General features: G+C 44.3%; 2 protein-coding genes across 8 annotated transcripts in view; one reads left to right on the top strand and one right to left on the bottom strand.

Annotated features, from left to right (window-relative positions):
- The window catches only part of znf276 (zinc finger protein 276), an 11828-nt gene extending 135 nt beyond the window's left edge, over nt 1–11693 (top strand). The window contains exons 1-9 of one of the 2 annotated variants that reach the window (XM_063000232.1): nt 1–70; nt 8264–8617; nt 9249–9315; nt 9406–9486; nt 9648–9743; nt 9828–9903; nt 10049–10166; nt 11034–11133; nt 11225–11304. The exon at nt 1–70 is cut by the window's left edge and continues 135 nt beyond it. In XM_063000232.1, the coding sequence (XP_062856302.1) occupies nt 10–70; nt 8264–8617; nt 9249–9315; nt 9406–9486; nt 9648–9743; nt 9828–9903; nt 10049–10166; nt 11034–11133; nt 11225–11231 (960 nt within the window). In that variant the 5' untranslated portion in view covers nt 1–9 and the 3' untranslated portion in view covers nt 11232–11304. Of the gene's footprint in view, nt 71–8263; nt 8618–9248; nt 9316–9405; nt 9487–9647; nt 9744–9827; nt 9904–10048; nt 10167–11033; nt 11134–11224 lie in introns of both variants that reach the window. The other variant, XM_063000231.1, reaches the window with a different exon arrangement.
- Nucleotides 11694–12575: 882 nt separating this feature from the next.
- Nucleotides 12576–15000, bottom strand: part of LOC134319194 (Fanconi anemia group A protein-like) — a 16723-nt gene continuing 14298 nt past the window's right edge. For 4 of the 6 annotated variants that reach the window (XM_063000228.1, XM_063000224.1, XM_063000225.1 and 1 more), the window contains exons 39-42: nt 14857–14944; nt 14604–14751; nt 12856–12939; nt 12576–12739 (exon numbers count right to left, since the gene is read on the bottom strand). In XM_063000228.1, coding sequence (XP_062856298.1) covers nt 12662–12739; nt 12856–12939; nt 14604–14751; nt 14857–14944 — 398 coding nt within the window. In that variant the 3' untranslated portion in view covers nt 12576–12661. The remainder of the gene's footprint in view (nt 12740–12855; nt 12940–14603; nt 14752–14856; nt 14945–15000) is intronic. The other 2 variants (XM_063000227.1, XR_010013475.1) reach the window with 2 other exon arrangements.

The raw sequence follows: 15000 nt of genomic DNA on the forward strand, positions 1-15000 counted from the left end.
TATTTAATAATGAAGAGAAAATCGCGGAGAATAAAGAAAGTTTGTGAATCTCACAGTAACTCACACACAGGTAATTTTATTTATTATGTTTAATCTTTTGTATTATTATTGATTAAATGTAGAATTATGTAGAATTATTAATGTTTTATTGATATTGTGGGGTCGGTTGGTTTCTCTCTGGTTAAAGTTTATAATTAAATGTATTTAAATGAAATTAATGATGATCAGGTTAGGGTTAGGGGTGTGATCGATATTGATCCAGGTGAAGATTAGGTTAGGGTTAGGGGTGTGATCGATGTTGATCCAGGTGAAGATTAGGTTAGGGGTTAGGGGTGTGATCGATATTGATCCAGGTGAAGATTAGGTTAGGGGTTAGGGGTGTGATCGATATTGATCCAGGGGAAGATTAGGTTAGGGTTAGGGGTGTGATCGATGTTGATCCAGGTGAAGATTAGGTTAGGGTTAGGGGTGTGATCGATATTGATCCAGGTGAAGATTAGGTTAGGGGTTAGGGGTGTGATCGATGTTGATCCAGGTGAGGATTAGGTTAGGGGTTAGGGGTGTGATCGATATTGATCCAGGTGAAGATTAGGTTAGGGTTAGGGGTGTGATCGATGTTGATCCAGGTGAGGATTAGGTTAGGGTTAGGGGTGTGATCGATATTGATCCAGGTGAAGATTAGGTTAGGGTTAGGGGTGTGATCGATGTTGATCCAGGTGAGGATTAGGTTAGGGTTAGGGGTGTGATCGATATTGATCCAGGTGAAGATTAGGTTAGGGTTAGGGGTGTGATCGATATTGATCCAGGTGAAGATTAGGTTAGGGGTTAGGGGTGTGATCGATATTGATCCAGGTGAGGATTAGGTTAGGGTTAGGGGTGTGATCGATATTGATCCAGGTGAAGATTAGGTTAGGGTTAGGGGTGTGATCGATATTGATCCAGGTGAAGATTAGGTTAGGGTTAGGGGTGTGATCGATGTTGATCCAGGGGAAGATTAGGTTAGGGTTAGGGGTGTGATCGATATTGATCCAGGGGAAGATTAGGTTAGGGTTAGGGGTGTGATCGATATTGATCCAGGTGAAGATTAGGTTAGGGGTTAGGGGTGTGATCGATGTTGATCCAGGTGAAGATTAGGTTAGGGTTAGGGGTGTGATCGATGTTGATCCAGGTGAAGATTAGGTTAGGGTTAGGGGTGTGATCGATATTGATCCAGGTGAAGATTAGGTTAGGGTTAGGGGTGTGATCGATATTGATCCAGGTGAAGATTAGGTTAGGGTTAGGGGTGTGATCGATATTGATCCAGGTGAAGATTAGGTTAGGGTTAGGGGTGTGATCGATATTGATCCAGGTGAAGATTAGGTTAGGGTTAGGGGTGTGATCGATATTGATCCAGGTGAAGATTAGGTTAGGGGTTAGGGGTGTGATCGATATTGATCCAGGTGAAGATTAGGTTAGGGGTGTGATCGATATTGATCCAGGTGAAGATTAGGTTAGGGTTAGGGGTGTGATCGATATTGATCCAGGTGAAGATTAGGTTAGGGGTTAGGGGTGTGATCGATGTTGATCCAGGTGAGGATTAGGTTAGGGTTAGGGGTGTGATCGATATTGATCCAGGTGAAGATTAGGTTAGGGTTAGGGGTGTGATCGATATTGATCCAGGTGAAGATTAGGTTAGGGTTAGGGGTGTGATCGATATTGATCCAGGTGAAGATTAGGTTAGGGTTAGGGGTGTGATCGATGTTGATCCAGGGGAAGATTAGGTTAGGGTTAGGGGTGTGATCGATATTGATCCAGGGGAAGATTAGGTTAGGGTTAGGGGTGTGATCGATGTTGATCCAGGGGAAGATTAGGTTAGGGTTAGGGGTGTGATCGATATTGATCCAGGTGAAGATTAGGTTAGGGTTAGGGGTGTGATTGATGTTGATCCAGGTGAGGATTAGGTTAGGGGTTAGGGGTGTGATCGATATTGATCCAGGTGAAGATTAGGTTAGGGTTAGGGGTGTGATCGATGTTGATCCAGGTGAAGATTAGGTTAGGGTTAGGGGTGTGATCGATATTGATCCAGGTGAAGATTAGGTTAGGGTTAGGGGTGTGATCGATATTGATCCAGGTGAAGATTAGGTTAGGGTTAGGGGTGTGATCGATGTTGATCCAGGGGAAGATTAGGTTAGGGGTTAGGGGTGTGATCGATATTGATCCAGGTGAAGATTAGGTTAGGGGTTAGGGGTGTGATCGATATTGATCCAGGGGAAGATTAGGTTAGGGTTAGGGGTGTGATCGATGTTGATCCAGGTGAGGATTAGGTTAGGGTTAGGGGTGTGATCGATATTGATCCAGGTGAAGATTAGGTTAGGGTTAGGGGTGTGATCGATGTTGATCCAGGTGAGGATTAGGTTAGGGTTAGGGGTGTGATCGATATTGATCCAGGTGAAGATTAGGTTAGGGTTAGGGGTGTGATCGATATTGATCCAGGTGAAGATTAGGTTAGGGGTTAGGGGTGTGATCGATATTGATCCAGGTGAGGATTAGGTTAGGGTTAGGGGTGTGATCGATATTGATCCAGGTGAAGATTAGGTTAGGGTTAGGGGTGTGATCGATATTGATCCAGGTGAAGATTAGGTTAGGGTTAGGGGTGTGATCGATGTTGATCCAGGGGAAGATTAGGTTAGGGTTAGGGGTGTGATCGATATTGATCCAGGGGAAGATTAGGTTAGGGTTAGGGGTGTGATCGATATTGATCCAGGTGAAGATTAGGTTAGGGGTTAGGGGTGTGATCGATGTTGATCCAGGTGAAGATTAGGTTAGGGTTAGGGGTGTGATCGATGTTGATCCAGGTGAAGATTAGGTTAGGGTTAGGGGTGTGATCGATATTGATCCAGGTGAAGATTAGGTTAGGGTTAGGGGTGTGATCGATATTGATCCAGGTGAAGATTAGGTTAGGGTTAGGGGTGTGATCGATATTGATCCAGGTGAAGATTAGGTTAGGGTTAGGGGTGTGATCGATATTGATCCAGGTGAAGATTAGGTTAGGGGTTAGGGGTGTGATCGATATTGATCCAGGTGAAGATTAGGTTAGGGGTGTGATCGATATTGATCCAGGTGAAGATTAGGTTAGGGTTAGGGGTGTGATCGATATTGATCCAGGTGAAGATTAGGTTAGGGGTTAGGGGTGTGATCGATGTTGATCCAGGTGAGGATTAGGTTAGGGTTAGGGGTGTGATCGATATTGATCCAGGTGAAGATTAGGTTAGGGTTAGGGGTGTGATCGATATTGATCCAGGTGAAGATTAGGTTAGGGTTAGGGGTGTGATCGATATTGATCCAGGTGAAGATTAGGTTAGGGTTAGGGGTGTGATCGATATTGATCCAGGTGAAGATTAGGTTAGGGGTTAGGGGTGTGATCGATATTGATCCAGGTGAAGATTAGGTTAGGGGTGTGATCGATATTGATCCAGGTGAAGATTAGGTTAGGGTTAGGGGTGTGATCGATATTGATCCAGGTGAAGATTAGGTTAGGGGTTAGGGGTGTGATCGATGTTGATCCAGGTGAGGATTAGGTTAGGGTTAGGGGTGTGATCGATATTGATCCAGGTGAAGATTAGGTTAGGGTTAGGGGTGTGATCGATATTGATCCAGGTGAAGATTAGGTTAGGGTTAGGGGTGTGATCGATATTGATCCAGGTGAAGATTAGGTTAGGGTTAGGGGTGTGATCGATATTGATCCAGGGGAAGATTAGGTTAGGGTTAGGGGTGTGATCGATGTTGATCCAGGGGAAGATTAGGTTAGGGTTAGGGGTGTGATCGATATTGATCCAGGGGAAGATTAGGTTAGGGTTAGGGGTGTGATCGATATTGATCCAGGTGAAGATTAGGTTAGGGTTAGGGGTGTGATCGATATTGATCCAGGGGAAGATTAGGTTAGGGTTAGGGGTGTGATCGATGTTGATCCAGGTGAAGATTAGGTTAGGGTTAGGGGTGTGATCGATATTGATCCAGGTGAAGATTAGGTTAGGGGTTAGGGGTGTGATCGATATTGATCCAGGTGAAGATTAGGTTAGGGTTAGGGGTGTGATCGATATTGATCCAGGTGAAGATTAGGTTAGGGGTTAGGGGTGTGATCGATATTGATCCAGGTGAAGATTAGGTTAGGGGTTAGGGGTGTGATCGATATTGATCCAGGTGAAGATTAGGTTAGGGGTTAGGGGTGTGATCGATATTGATCCAGGTGAAGATTAGGTTAGGGGTTAGGGGTGTGATCGATATTGATCCAGGTGAAGATTAGGTTAGGGGTTAGGGGTGTGATCGATATTGATCCAGGTGAAGATTAGGTTAGGGGTGTGATCGATGTTGATCCAGGTGAGGATTAGGTTAGGGTTAGGGGTGTGATCGATATTGATCCAGGTGAAGATTAGGTTAGGGTTAGGGGTGTGATCGATATTGATCCAGGTGAAGATTAGGTTAGGGTTAGGGGTGTGATCGATATTGATCCAGGTGAAGATTAGGTTAGGGGTTAGGGGTGTGATCGATGTTGATCCAGGTGAAGATTAGGTTAGGGTTAGGGGTGTGATCGATATTGATCCAGGTGAAGATTAGGTTAGGGGTTAGGGGTGTGATCGATATTGATCCAGGTGAAGATTAGGTTAGGGGTTTTGGGTGTGATCGATATTGATCCAGGTGAAGATTAGGTTAGGGGTTAGGGGTGTGATCGATGTTGATCCAGGTGAGGATTAGGTTAGGGGTTAGGGGTGTGATCGATGTTGATCCAGGTGAAGATTAGGTTAGGGGTTAGGGGTGTGATCGATGTTGATCCAGGTGAGGATTAGGTTAGGGGTTAGGGGTGTGATCGATATTGATCCAGGTGAAGATTAGGTTAGGGGTTAGGGGTGTGATCGATATTGATCCAGGTGAAGATTAGGTTAGGGGTTAGGGGTGTGATCGATATTGATCCAGGTGAAGATTAGGTTAGGGTTAGGGGTGTGATCGATGTTGATCCAGGTGAAGATTAGGTTAGGGGTTAGGGGTGTGATCGATGTTGATCCAGGTGAGGATTAGGTTAGGGTTAGGGGTGTGATCGATATTGATCCAGGTGAAGATTAGGTTAGGGGTTAGGGGTGTGATCGATATTGATCCAGGTGAAGATTAGGTTAGGGTTAGGGGTGTGATCGATGTTGATCCAGGTGAGGATTAGGTTAGGGTTAGGGGTGTGATCGATATTGATCCAGGTGAAGATTAGGTTAGGGGTTAGGGGTGTGATCGATATTGATCCAGGTGAAGATTAGGTTAGGGGTTAGGGGTGTGATCGATATTGATCCAGGTGAAGATTAGGTAAGGGTTAGGGGTGTGACCGATATTGATCCAGGTGAAGATTAGGTTAGGGTTAGGGGTGTGATCGATGTTGATCCAGGTGAAGATTAGGTTAGGGGTTAGGGGTGTGATCGATATTGATCCAGGTGAAGATTAGGTTAGGGTTAGGGGTGTGATCGATGTTGATCCAGGTGAGGATTAGGTTAGGGTTAGGGGTGTGATCGATATTGATCCAGGTGAAGATTAGGTTAGGGGTTAGGGGTGTGATCGATGTTGATCCAGGTGAGGATTAGGTTAGGGTTAGGGGTGTGATCGATATTGATCCAGGTGAAGATTAGGTTAGGGTTAGGGGTGTGATCGATATTGATCCAGGTGAAGATTAGGTTAGGGTTAGGGGTGTGATCGATATTGATCCAGGTGAAGATTAGGTTAGGGTTAGGGGTGTGATCGATATTGATCCAGGTGAAGATTAGGTTAGGGTTAGGGGTGTGATCGATATTGATCCAGGTGAAGATTAGGTTAGGGTTAGGGGTGTGATCGATATTGATCCAGGTGAAGATTAGGTTAGGGTTAGGGGTGTGATCGATGTTGATCCAGGTGAGGATTAGGTTAGGGTTAGGGGTGTGATCGATATTGATCCAGGTGAAGATTAGGTTAGGGTTAGGGGTGTGATCGATGTTGATCCAGGTGAAGATTAGGTTAGGGTTAGGGGTGTGATCGATGTTGATCCAGGTGAAGATTAGGTTAGGGTTAGGGGTGTGATCGATATTGATCCAGGTGAAGATTAGGTTAGGGTTAGGGGTGTGATCGATGTTGATCCAGGTGAGGATTAGGTTAGGGTTAGGGGTGTGATCGATATTGATCCAGGTGAAGATTAGGTTAGGGTTAGGGGTGTGATCGATGTTGATCCAGGTGAAGATTAGGTTAGGGTTAGGGGTGTGATCGATATTGATCCAGGTGAAGATTAGGTTAGGGTTAGGGGTGTGATCGATATTGATCCAGGTGAAGATTAGGTTAGGGTTAGGGGTGTGATCGATATTGATCCAGGTGAAGATTAGGTTAGGGTTAGGGGTGTGATCGATATTGATCCAGGTGAAGATTAGGTTAGGGTTAGGGGTGTGATCGATGTTGATCCAGGTGAAGATTAGGTTAGGGTTAGGGGTGTGATCGATATTGATCCAGGTGAAGATTAGGTTAGGGTTAGGGGTGTGATCGATATTGATCCAGGTGAAGATTAGGTTAGGGTTAGGGGTGTGATCGATGTTGATCCAGGTGAAGATTGGGTTAGGGGTTAGGGGTGTGATCGATGTTGATCCAGGTGAAGATTAGGTTAGGGTTAGGGGTGTGATCGATATTGATCCAGGTGAAGATTAGGTTAGGGTTAGGGGTGTGATCGATATTGATCCAGGTGAAGATTAGGTTAGGGTTAGGGGTGTGATCGATGTTGATCCAGGTGAAGATTAGGTTAGGGGTTAGGGGTGTGATCGATGTTGATCCAGGTGAAGATTAGGTTAGGGTTAGGGGTGTGATCGATGTTGATCCAGGTGAAGATTAGGTTAGGGGTTAGGGATGTGATCGATGTTGATCCAGGTGAAGATTAGGTTAGGGTTAGGGGTGTGATCGATATTGATCCAGGTGAAGATTAGGTTAGGGTTAGGGGTGTGATCGATATTGATCCAGGTGAAGATTAGGTTAGGGGTTAGGGATGTGATCGATGTTGATCCAGGTGAAGATTAGGTTAGGGTTAGGGGTGTGATCGATATTGATCCAGGTGAAGATTAGGTTAGGGTTAGGGGTGTGATCGATATTGATCCAGGTGAAGATTAGGTTAGGGGTTAGGGGTGTGATCGATGTTGATCCAGGTGAAGATTAGGTTAGGGTTAGGGGTGTGATCGATATTGATCCAGGTGAAGATTAGGTTAGGGTTAGGGGTGTGATCGATATTGATCCAGGTGAAGATTAGGTTAGGGGTTAGGGGTGTGATCGATATTGATCCAGGTGAAGATTAGGTTAGGGTTAGGGGTGTGATCGATATTGATCCAGGTGAAGATTAGGTTAGGGTTAGGGGTGTGATCGATGTTGATCCAGGTGAAGATTAGGTTAGGGTTAGGGGTGTGATCGATATTGATCCAGGTGAAGATTAGGTTAGGGTTAGGGGTGTGATCGATATTGATCCAGGTGAAGATTAGGTTAGGGTTAGGGGTGTGATCGATATTGATCCAGGTGAAGATTAGGTTAGGGGTTAGGGATGTGATCGATGTTGATCCAGGTGAAGATTAGGTTAGGGTTAGGGGTGTGATCGATATTGATCCAGGTGAAGATTAGGTTAGGGTTAGGGGTGTGATCGATATTGATCCAGGTGAAGATTAGGTTAGGGTTAGGGGTGTGATCGATATTGATCCAGGTGAAGATTAGGTTAGGGGTTAGGGGTGTGATCGATGTTGATCCAGGTGAAGATTAGGTTAGGGTTAGGGGTGTGATCGATATTGATCCAGGTGAAGATTAGGTTAGGGTTAGGGGTGTGATCGATATTGATCCAGGTGAAGATTAGGTTAGGGGTTAGGGGTGTGATCGATATTGATCCAGGTGAAGATTAGGTTAGGGTTAGGGGTGTGATCGATATTGATCCAGGTGAAGATTAGGTTAGGGTTAGGGGTGTGATCGATATTGATCCAGGTGAAGATTAGGTTAGGGGTTAGGGGTGTGATCGATGTTGATCCAGGTGAAGATTAGGTTAGGGTTAGGGGTGTGATCGATGTTGATCCAGGTGAGGATTAGGTTAGGGTTAGGGGTGTGATCGATGTTGATCCAGGTGAAGATTAGGTTAGGGTTAGGGGTGTGATCGATGTTGATCCAGGTGAAGATTGAACGATTGAAGCTGATTTTTGGTGAAACCAGAATCACCATCAGACAGAATCGTCTCTGTAGTGACCGATCGTTACCTGTGTTTCTCCTGCAGCTCCGCCCGTCACCCACGACCACCACTGTCTGCTGAACCTGGTGTGGTGGGCTCATGAGCACGCTGGGGAGTGCAGTTCTCGCCCCGGCCTGCAAAAGGTGCTGGAGGAGAGGTGTGGGGGTGCGGTCAGGGCCGTGTGGAGCTGTGCTGATGGACACTCCTATATCATGGACACCTCAAACACCTGCAGGATAAACAGGAACAACACACACCCCCAAACGCACCGACCAATCAGAACCAGCACTGATAACGTGGCCCACGTGAACAGAGATTCGCCCCAGAGCCCCGCCCACAGAAACGCAGCTCAGACACAAAGCTCCACCCACAGCCACACCCACACAGATAAATCCGATGGTGAGAGCAAACAATTTTATAATTTATAGTTACAGCGCCTAAAAAGTTAGTGAACCCATAAACACACATTCATGAAACAAAATCCACAGCATAATGCTACCTTCGTCATCCTTCACAGGTAGGATGAGTTTATAGTTTAGTCAGATTAAAAGTATTGGCACCCCAAGTAAAGATGGATCAAAGGCATTTTTCCATCAAGTCTTAATGTCAATCTGTAAATTAAAATTATACCATGTAATTACAGTAACATTATTATTAAAACCTGTATATTTGGCAACATGCCAGTACAGCATCTTCTCATATAATGCTTAAAGAAATAGGAGAATCCAAATAAGGAATCAGAGAGAGACTCGATCCAGATCGTTCAGGCTTCTGGGCTGTTTCTTGAGGTCCATCAGCGTGTTAATGAGCTTCAGATCAGCGGCTCACAGCAGAGATTCTTTACTCATCCACTATTTTTGTATGTACAGACATTAATGCAGAAAGATTCTGTTTATACAAGTGTTACAGGGTGCTGATAATTATTGCTCATGATTTTAATAAAGACTTTAAAGGTTTTTTATTGTATATTTAGTGAATGATTAAATGAAACGTCATTACGAAGGTGCGTGTGTGTTTGGATCTCATTCAGGTGCTGTGGGAGCAGATAAAGTTCTATCACATGTTCAACCTGTAGAGGAGAGTGACCTGTCAGACAGGTGAGAATAACACCCACACCCCCACACAGAAAGTTTGTTACAGCATGTAAATGTGTGTGTGTGTGTGTGTGTGTGTGTGTGTGTGTGCAGGATTTTCTCCAGTGAGGAGGAGGAGGATGAGATGATGAAGGTCTCCACTGGGAGCAGAGCAAACATTCACACTGATAAAAAGTAAAACTGCACCTTCAACACCATTCATTCTTTTATTTTCTTTTATTCATGTATTAGTACTATTGTTATCTGATAGTTTTAATATTATGATTGTGTTTGAACTGAGGAATAAAAAGCTCATTCGGATTAAATATGTGCCCCCCCCCCACCCCCACGTTCAGGTCACACAGCAGTAAGATGGTGATGATCCCAGAGCCTAAAGAGAGGAAGAAACCAGGACCCAAACCAGGCTGGAAAAAGAAACTTAAATCAGAGAGGTACAGCCACTCGCCCGTGAGCTTCACTATAACAGGCTTTTGGAAACCCACCGCACCCTGCTGACGAATAAAACTGTGTTTCAGAGAGGATTTACCCTCCATCTATAAGTGTCCTCATCAGGGCTGCACCGCTGTGTACAGAGGAGTGGACGGGATGAGGGTCAGTACACACACTCGCATCACCCTCTAACCTCTACTGGGTTTTTTATTTACAAAATATACAGAGAAACAACAAAGTGTTCACATGTGTATAGCGTGTGTATAATGTGTGTATAACGTGTGTATTCTCATTCTGTGATCTACAGAAGCATGTGAAGGAACACCATGAGGAGGTGAAGGAACGCCCCTGTCCTCATCCCGGCTGTAATAAAGTGTTTATGATCGACCGTTACCTGCAGAGACACATCAAACTCATACACACAGGTACCAGCACGTCTGTGCTCGTCTAGCGTGATCTTTACACCATGAAAAGTGTCAACACTCGCTGAACCTACAGTTCTAAACCCTCAATCAAACACTGTGAAAGCTTTTCCAGTAGTGAGTGTGTGCTGGAAAAACTAAATAAAATACCTCAGAGACTGGATTGTGATTAGAGTTAGAAAAGAGTTTTAATCTTGTGTGCAGAGAAGGATCACACCGACCAAGTCTCACACAGAGGCTCAGTGAATGAGATAACACAGGAAATAATAAACACCCTTATATACTCCCATCAGTGAGCTTGTAGGACAGTGGAAGATTCCACCGATATCAGAGATTTTTTTTAGCTAGAACAGGAACTGGTCTAAATCAGCTAGAACTGGGTTTGGGACCTTATACAGTGTCATTGGCGCACTTCATATCACACCATGTACACATCCAATCCATTCTACTGTAGCTGTATACTTGGAATATTGGAACATAACTACTGGCCCTAACCATGCACTAAGTATATCTACACATTCTCAGTAGTAATGGATTATGTATTAATACTTTTAGTGTAGCTGAACATTTTTCTCTCACCACTGTTATATCTGAGGGGGGTGATGAGGGTTAGGGGGGTCCATATTAATGCCCATATACATTTACATGTCCAACATTACTCTCCACTGCACTGTCAACCGGTCAACAACAGACTAGCACACGTACTCTTCAAGCTGTCAGGGTCTTCTTGTCACCAGCCAGCTGTGGATTCCTACACACAGCTCTAACACACACACAGACTCACACTGTACTCAGAATCTCTTCCAGATAATGTTTTTCTAATGTAATATGTGGTTACAGCACCAAACAGGTTTTGTGTGTGTGTGTTAGAGGTGAGGAACTACATCTGTGATCAGTGTGGACAGACGTTTAAACAGAGGAAACATTTACTGGTACATCAGATGAGACACTCAGGAGCTAAACCACTACAGTAAGTACACACACACACACACACAGCACTCTTTCTGACCTTCTCTAAATGATAAATTCATCAGATCACACAGCTCTAACTCACAGTGTAGTGGCTGATATTTGTGTGTGTGTTTAGATGTGAGGTTTGCGGGTTCCAGTGTCGACAGCGAGCGTCTCTAAAGTATCACATGACCAAGCACAAGGCGGAGGCGGAGCTGGAGTTCGTGTGCAGTGTGTGTGAGCGACGTTTTGAAAAAGCGCACAACCTGAAAGTCCACATGAGCATGGTGCACCCCCTCCTACAGGAGCACAACACCTACACGGACTCACAGTCACACCTAATACTACACACAGACCCTCTCACACTGTCCCAGTCACACACACAATCACAGCAGAAGTGAACGCATCTCCACATGGGTCCAGTTCAGCTGCTGTACGGTGATGAACTTTCAGTTCCAGCGTTTCATCCCTCAGATCTGAAGCAGCTCTGCTTTTCACCTCCCATTCTGTATTAAACTGTGTTTATTTAACCCTGTTCTGACAGCAGTGTTAACATTTATAAATAATCTTCTCTCATCACTCAGCCTGCTTTTCTTTCCTGAGATCTTTGGTGCTTTCTGAACGGTTCTTGATGTGCATGAATTCATTCATTTATTTACAGATGAAGGCCCAGTTGTGCTCTGTAGTGAGCTCAGAAAGCGGATCATAGATCAGAACTGTCACTTCTGAGACCTTAAATTCAACTGTACATACAATGAGGAAAATGTCGTGGAACAGTGGTCTGTTTACCACGGTCAGGAAGAAAACTCAAAATGTCAGCTTATCCAGATAGGAAATCGGTACAGATGGTCAGGTGTAATCGTGGAACATTAGAACTGGTTTTGTTTTGACTGACTGCAGTGCATCCCACAGCTGCTGTAGGTGCCTGGAGGAGGATCCATAGAGCCAACACGACCATCGAGGTCCCACAGATGCTCAACTGGGTTCAAGTCTGGGGAATTAGAGGGCCAGGGTAGTACTTGGTCATGCTCTTCCAACCAATGTGGGACATTTCTAGCTGTGTGACGTGTCGCATCGTCCTGCTGGAAGATCCCATTCACCCCAGGGAAGATAATCAGCATGTAAGGGTGTACGTCATCTGCAGGGATGGATTCATACCCAGATCAGTTCTGAGTGACTTCCACATGGATGCACGGGCCCAGAGAACACCACGAAAACATTCCCCCTAACCCTAACCCTAGACTGTAACGCCAGCCAGCAGGACGTGGTCATTATAATGTCACTCAACAGTGTAGATGCTGTCTTTATATTTGTGAGGAAAGGATCTGCAGCCTCAGCATACACACACATCCATCTAAGTGTATGTAAACTTAGGACCTCATGTCATTTTTCTTTCTCGTTTTTTCTTTTCGGCTGCTCCTGTATTTAAACGTTAGTGAACAAATACCAAAAACAAATACCTCGATGTGATCAGATTTTTATTATTAATAAACATTTACATTCCTGCTGTCAGACTCTCATCACTACAGCTCTACACGCTTCAGAGGTCAGAGGTCATCAAGGTTCATCAGGGTGGATAACGAAGCTGCTACCTCTGGGTCAACATCCCGACACGCCTCTTCCATCTGATAACAGAGACGATAAAGCTCTATGTACATGGTGTAAACGTCTGATTATAAACAGTACTGAATCTGATTGGTTCTGATTATGTGTAGTGTGTGTTGATGTGTGATGTGTGTACCTGGTGTAGCTGATTGTGTGTGATGGAGTTTGATGGACTCACACTGATGCTCCTCAGTACGATCTGCTGAGCTCTACACAGAGTCTGAAACACACACCAACACAAAGATCTCAGAGCATCACCCACTCACACCTATATACAGCGGTGTTCAAAAAAATAGCAGTGATTTTAAAAAAGTGAATAAAGCACAAAATCATTATAATAACTTTTATTTCCATAAATGCAAATGCACTGAAAATACTCCACTTTCAATTCTAAATCAAAACATTAACAACATTTTGCCAGTTTGTGTTAATCCTTTACAGAAAGTTTAGAAAAATGAATATTAGGCTGTTCAAAATAATAGCAGTGCAGCATTTTTCTTTAAAAACTCAAAAAATGTTTGAGGTTTCACTTTACTTTAAATGACTGAACGAATATTTAGTGGCATAACAATTGTTTCTGAGATTTGTGTTGCATGGAGTCGACCAACTTCTGAACAGGTATCCAGTCCAGGATGATTAGACGACATTCCACAGTTCTTCTGCAATTTTGGGTTTTGCCTAAAAAAAAACACGTTTCAGACGTCAGAACACAAGTTCTCTATGGGATTGAGGTCAGGGGATTGTGCTGGCCACTATTACCTCAGTCTTGTTTGTCTGTAACCAAGATGTTTTGGGTCATTGTCATGTTGAAACACCCATTTTAAGGACATTTCTCCTTCAACATAGGGCAACATGATCTCCTCAAGTATTCTGACATATTTAAACTGATCCATGATCCCTCGTATGTGATAAATAGGGCCAGTGATAGCTCAGTGGTTAAGGTACTGGACTAGTAAACAGAAGGTTGCCGGTTCAAGCCCCGCCACCACAAAGTTGCCACTGTTGGGTCCCTGAGCAAGGCTTTTAACCCTCAATTGCTCATTGTGTAAGTCGCTTTGGATGCTGAAATGCTGAAAATGTAAATAGGTGTAACACCATGGTATGAAAAACATCCCTATATCATCATTTTGTACCACCGTGCTTGACTGTCTTCACAGTGTACTCTGGCTTGAATTCAGTGCTCGGGGGTCGTCTGACATACTGTCTACGGCCACTAGACCCAAAAAGAACAAATTTGCTTTCACCAGTCCACAAAATGTTGAACCATTTCTCTTTGGACCAGTCAATGTGTTCCTTGGTAAATGTGAACCCATTCAGGACGTCTTTTTCTTAACAACAGGACTTTGCAGGAGTTCTTGCTGGTAAATTGGCTTTACTTAATCATCTTCTGTACTCACTGGTAACTTCAGATGTTCCTTGATCTTTCTGGAGGTGATCACTGGCTGAGCCTTTGCCATTTTGGCTATTCTTCGATCCATCCGAACAGTAGTTCCACGCTTCCTTCTGCGTCTTTCAGGTTTTGGTCGTCACTTCAAGGTATTTGAGATCATTTTAGCTGAGCAGCCAATAATTTGCTGAACTTCTCTGTATGTTTTTCCCTCTACTATCAACTTTTTAATCAAAGTACGCTGTTCATCAGAACAATGTCTGGAACAACCCATTTTACCCAGTATTTCAGAAGGAAATGTGCTATGACCAACCTGTGCAACATTTGCCCCCCTCCTACCTTAAATAAGGGCCAAAATTGACACCCGTTCTTCTGCAGAATGAATGAAAGACTTCACCAATTGAACTCCTCACAGATCTTGTACCTGTTGGAGTGTGTTGGATCTGATCTCTGCAGTGTGTGTGTGTGTGTGTGTGTGTGTGTGTGTGTGTGTGTACCTGTTGGAGTGTGTTGGATCTGATCTCTGCAGTGTGTGTGTGCAGGAAGAGCTTCATCAGTGAGATGTATGACATCACAGCTGTGAGGAGGAAACCTGAAGTCACCATCACTCTGTTCAACACACACTCATCTACAGCTGCCAACACACTGCAAGCGCACACACACACACACACACACACACACACACACATATTAAACATCTGTTTAAAAAAATGCTCAACTGTATCTCTGAAACACCAGGACTCATCTCACCTGAAGAAAGCAAATGGCATCAGTCGCATGTTCACGTCTGTGGTTACCATGGAAACGATCGGCTGGTAGGAGCTTCTCTCTTCTGTTACTGAGAGAGGGAACAGCATAGATCAATAATCAGCACATCAAAGCACCGAGCAATTA

This window comes from Trichomycterus rosablanca, chromosome 8, assembly GCF_030014385.1.
Source record: "Trichomycterus rosablanca isolate fTriRos1 chromosome 8, fTriRos1.hap1, whole genome shotgun sequence".
NCBI classification, from domain to species: Eukaryota; Metazoa; Chordata; class Actinopteri; order Siluriformes; family Trichomycteridae; genus Trichomycterus; species Trichomycterus rosablanca.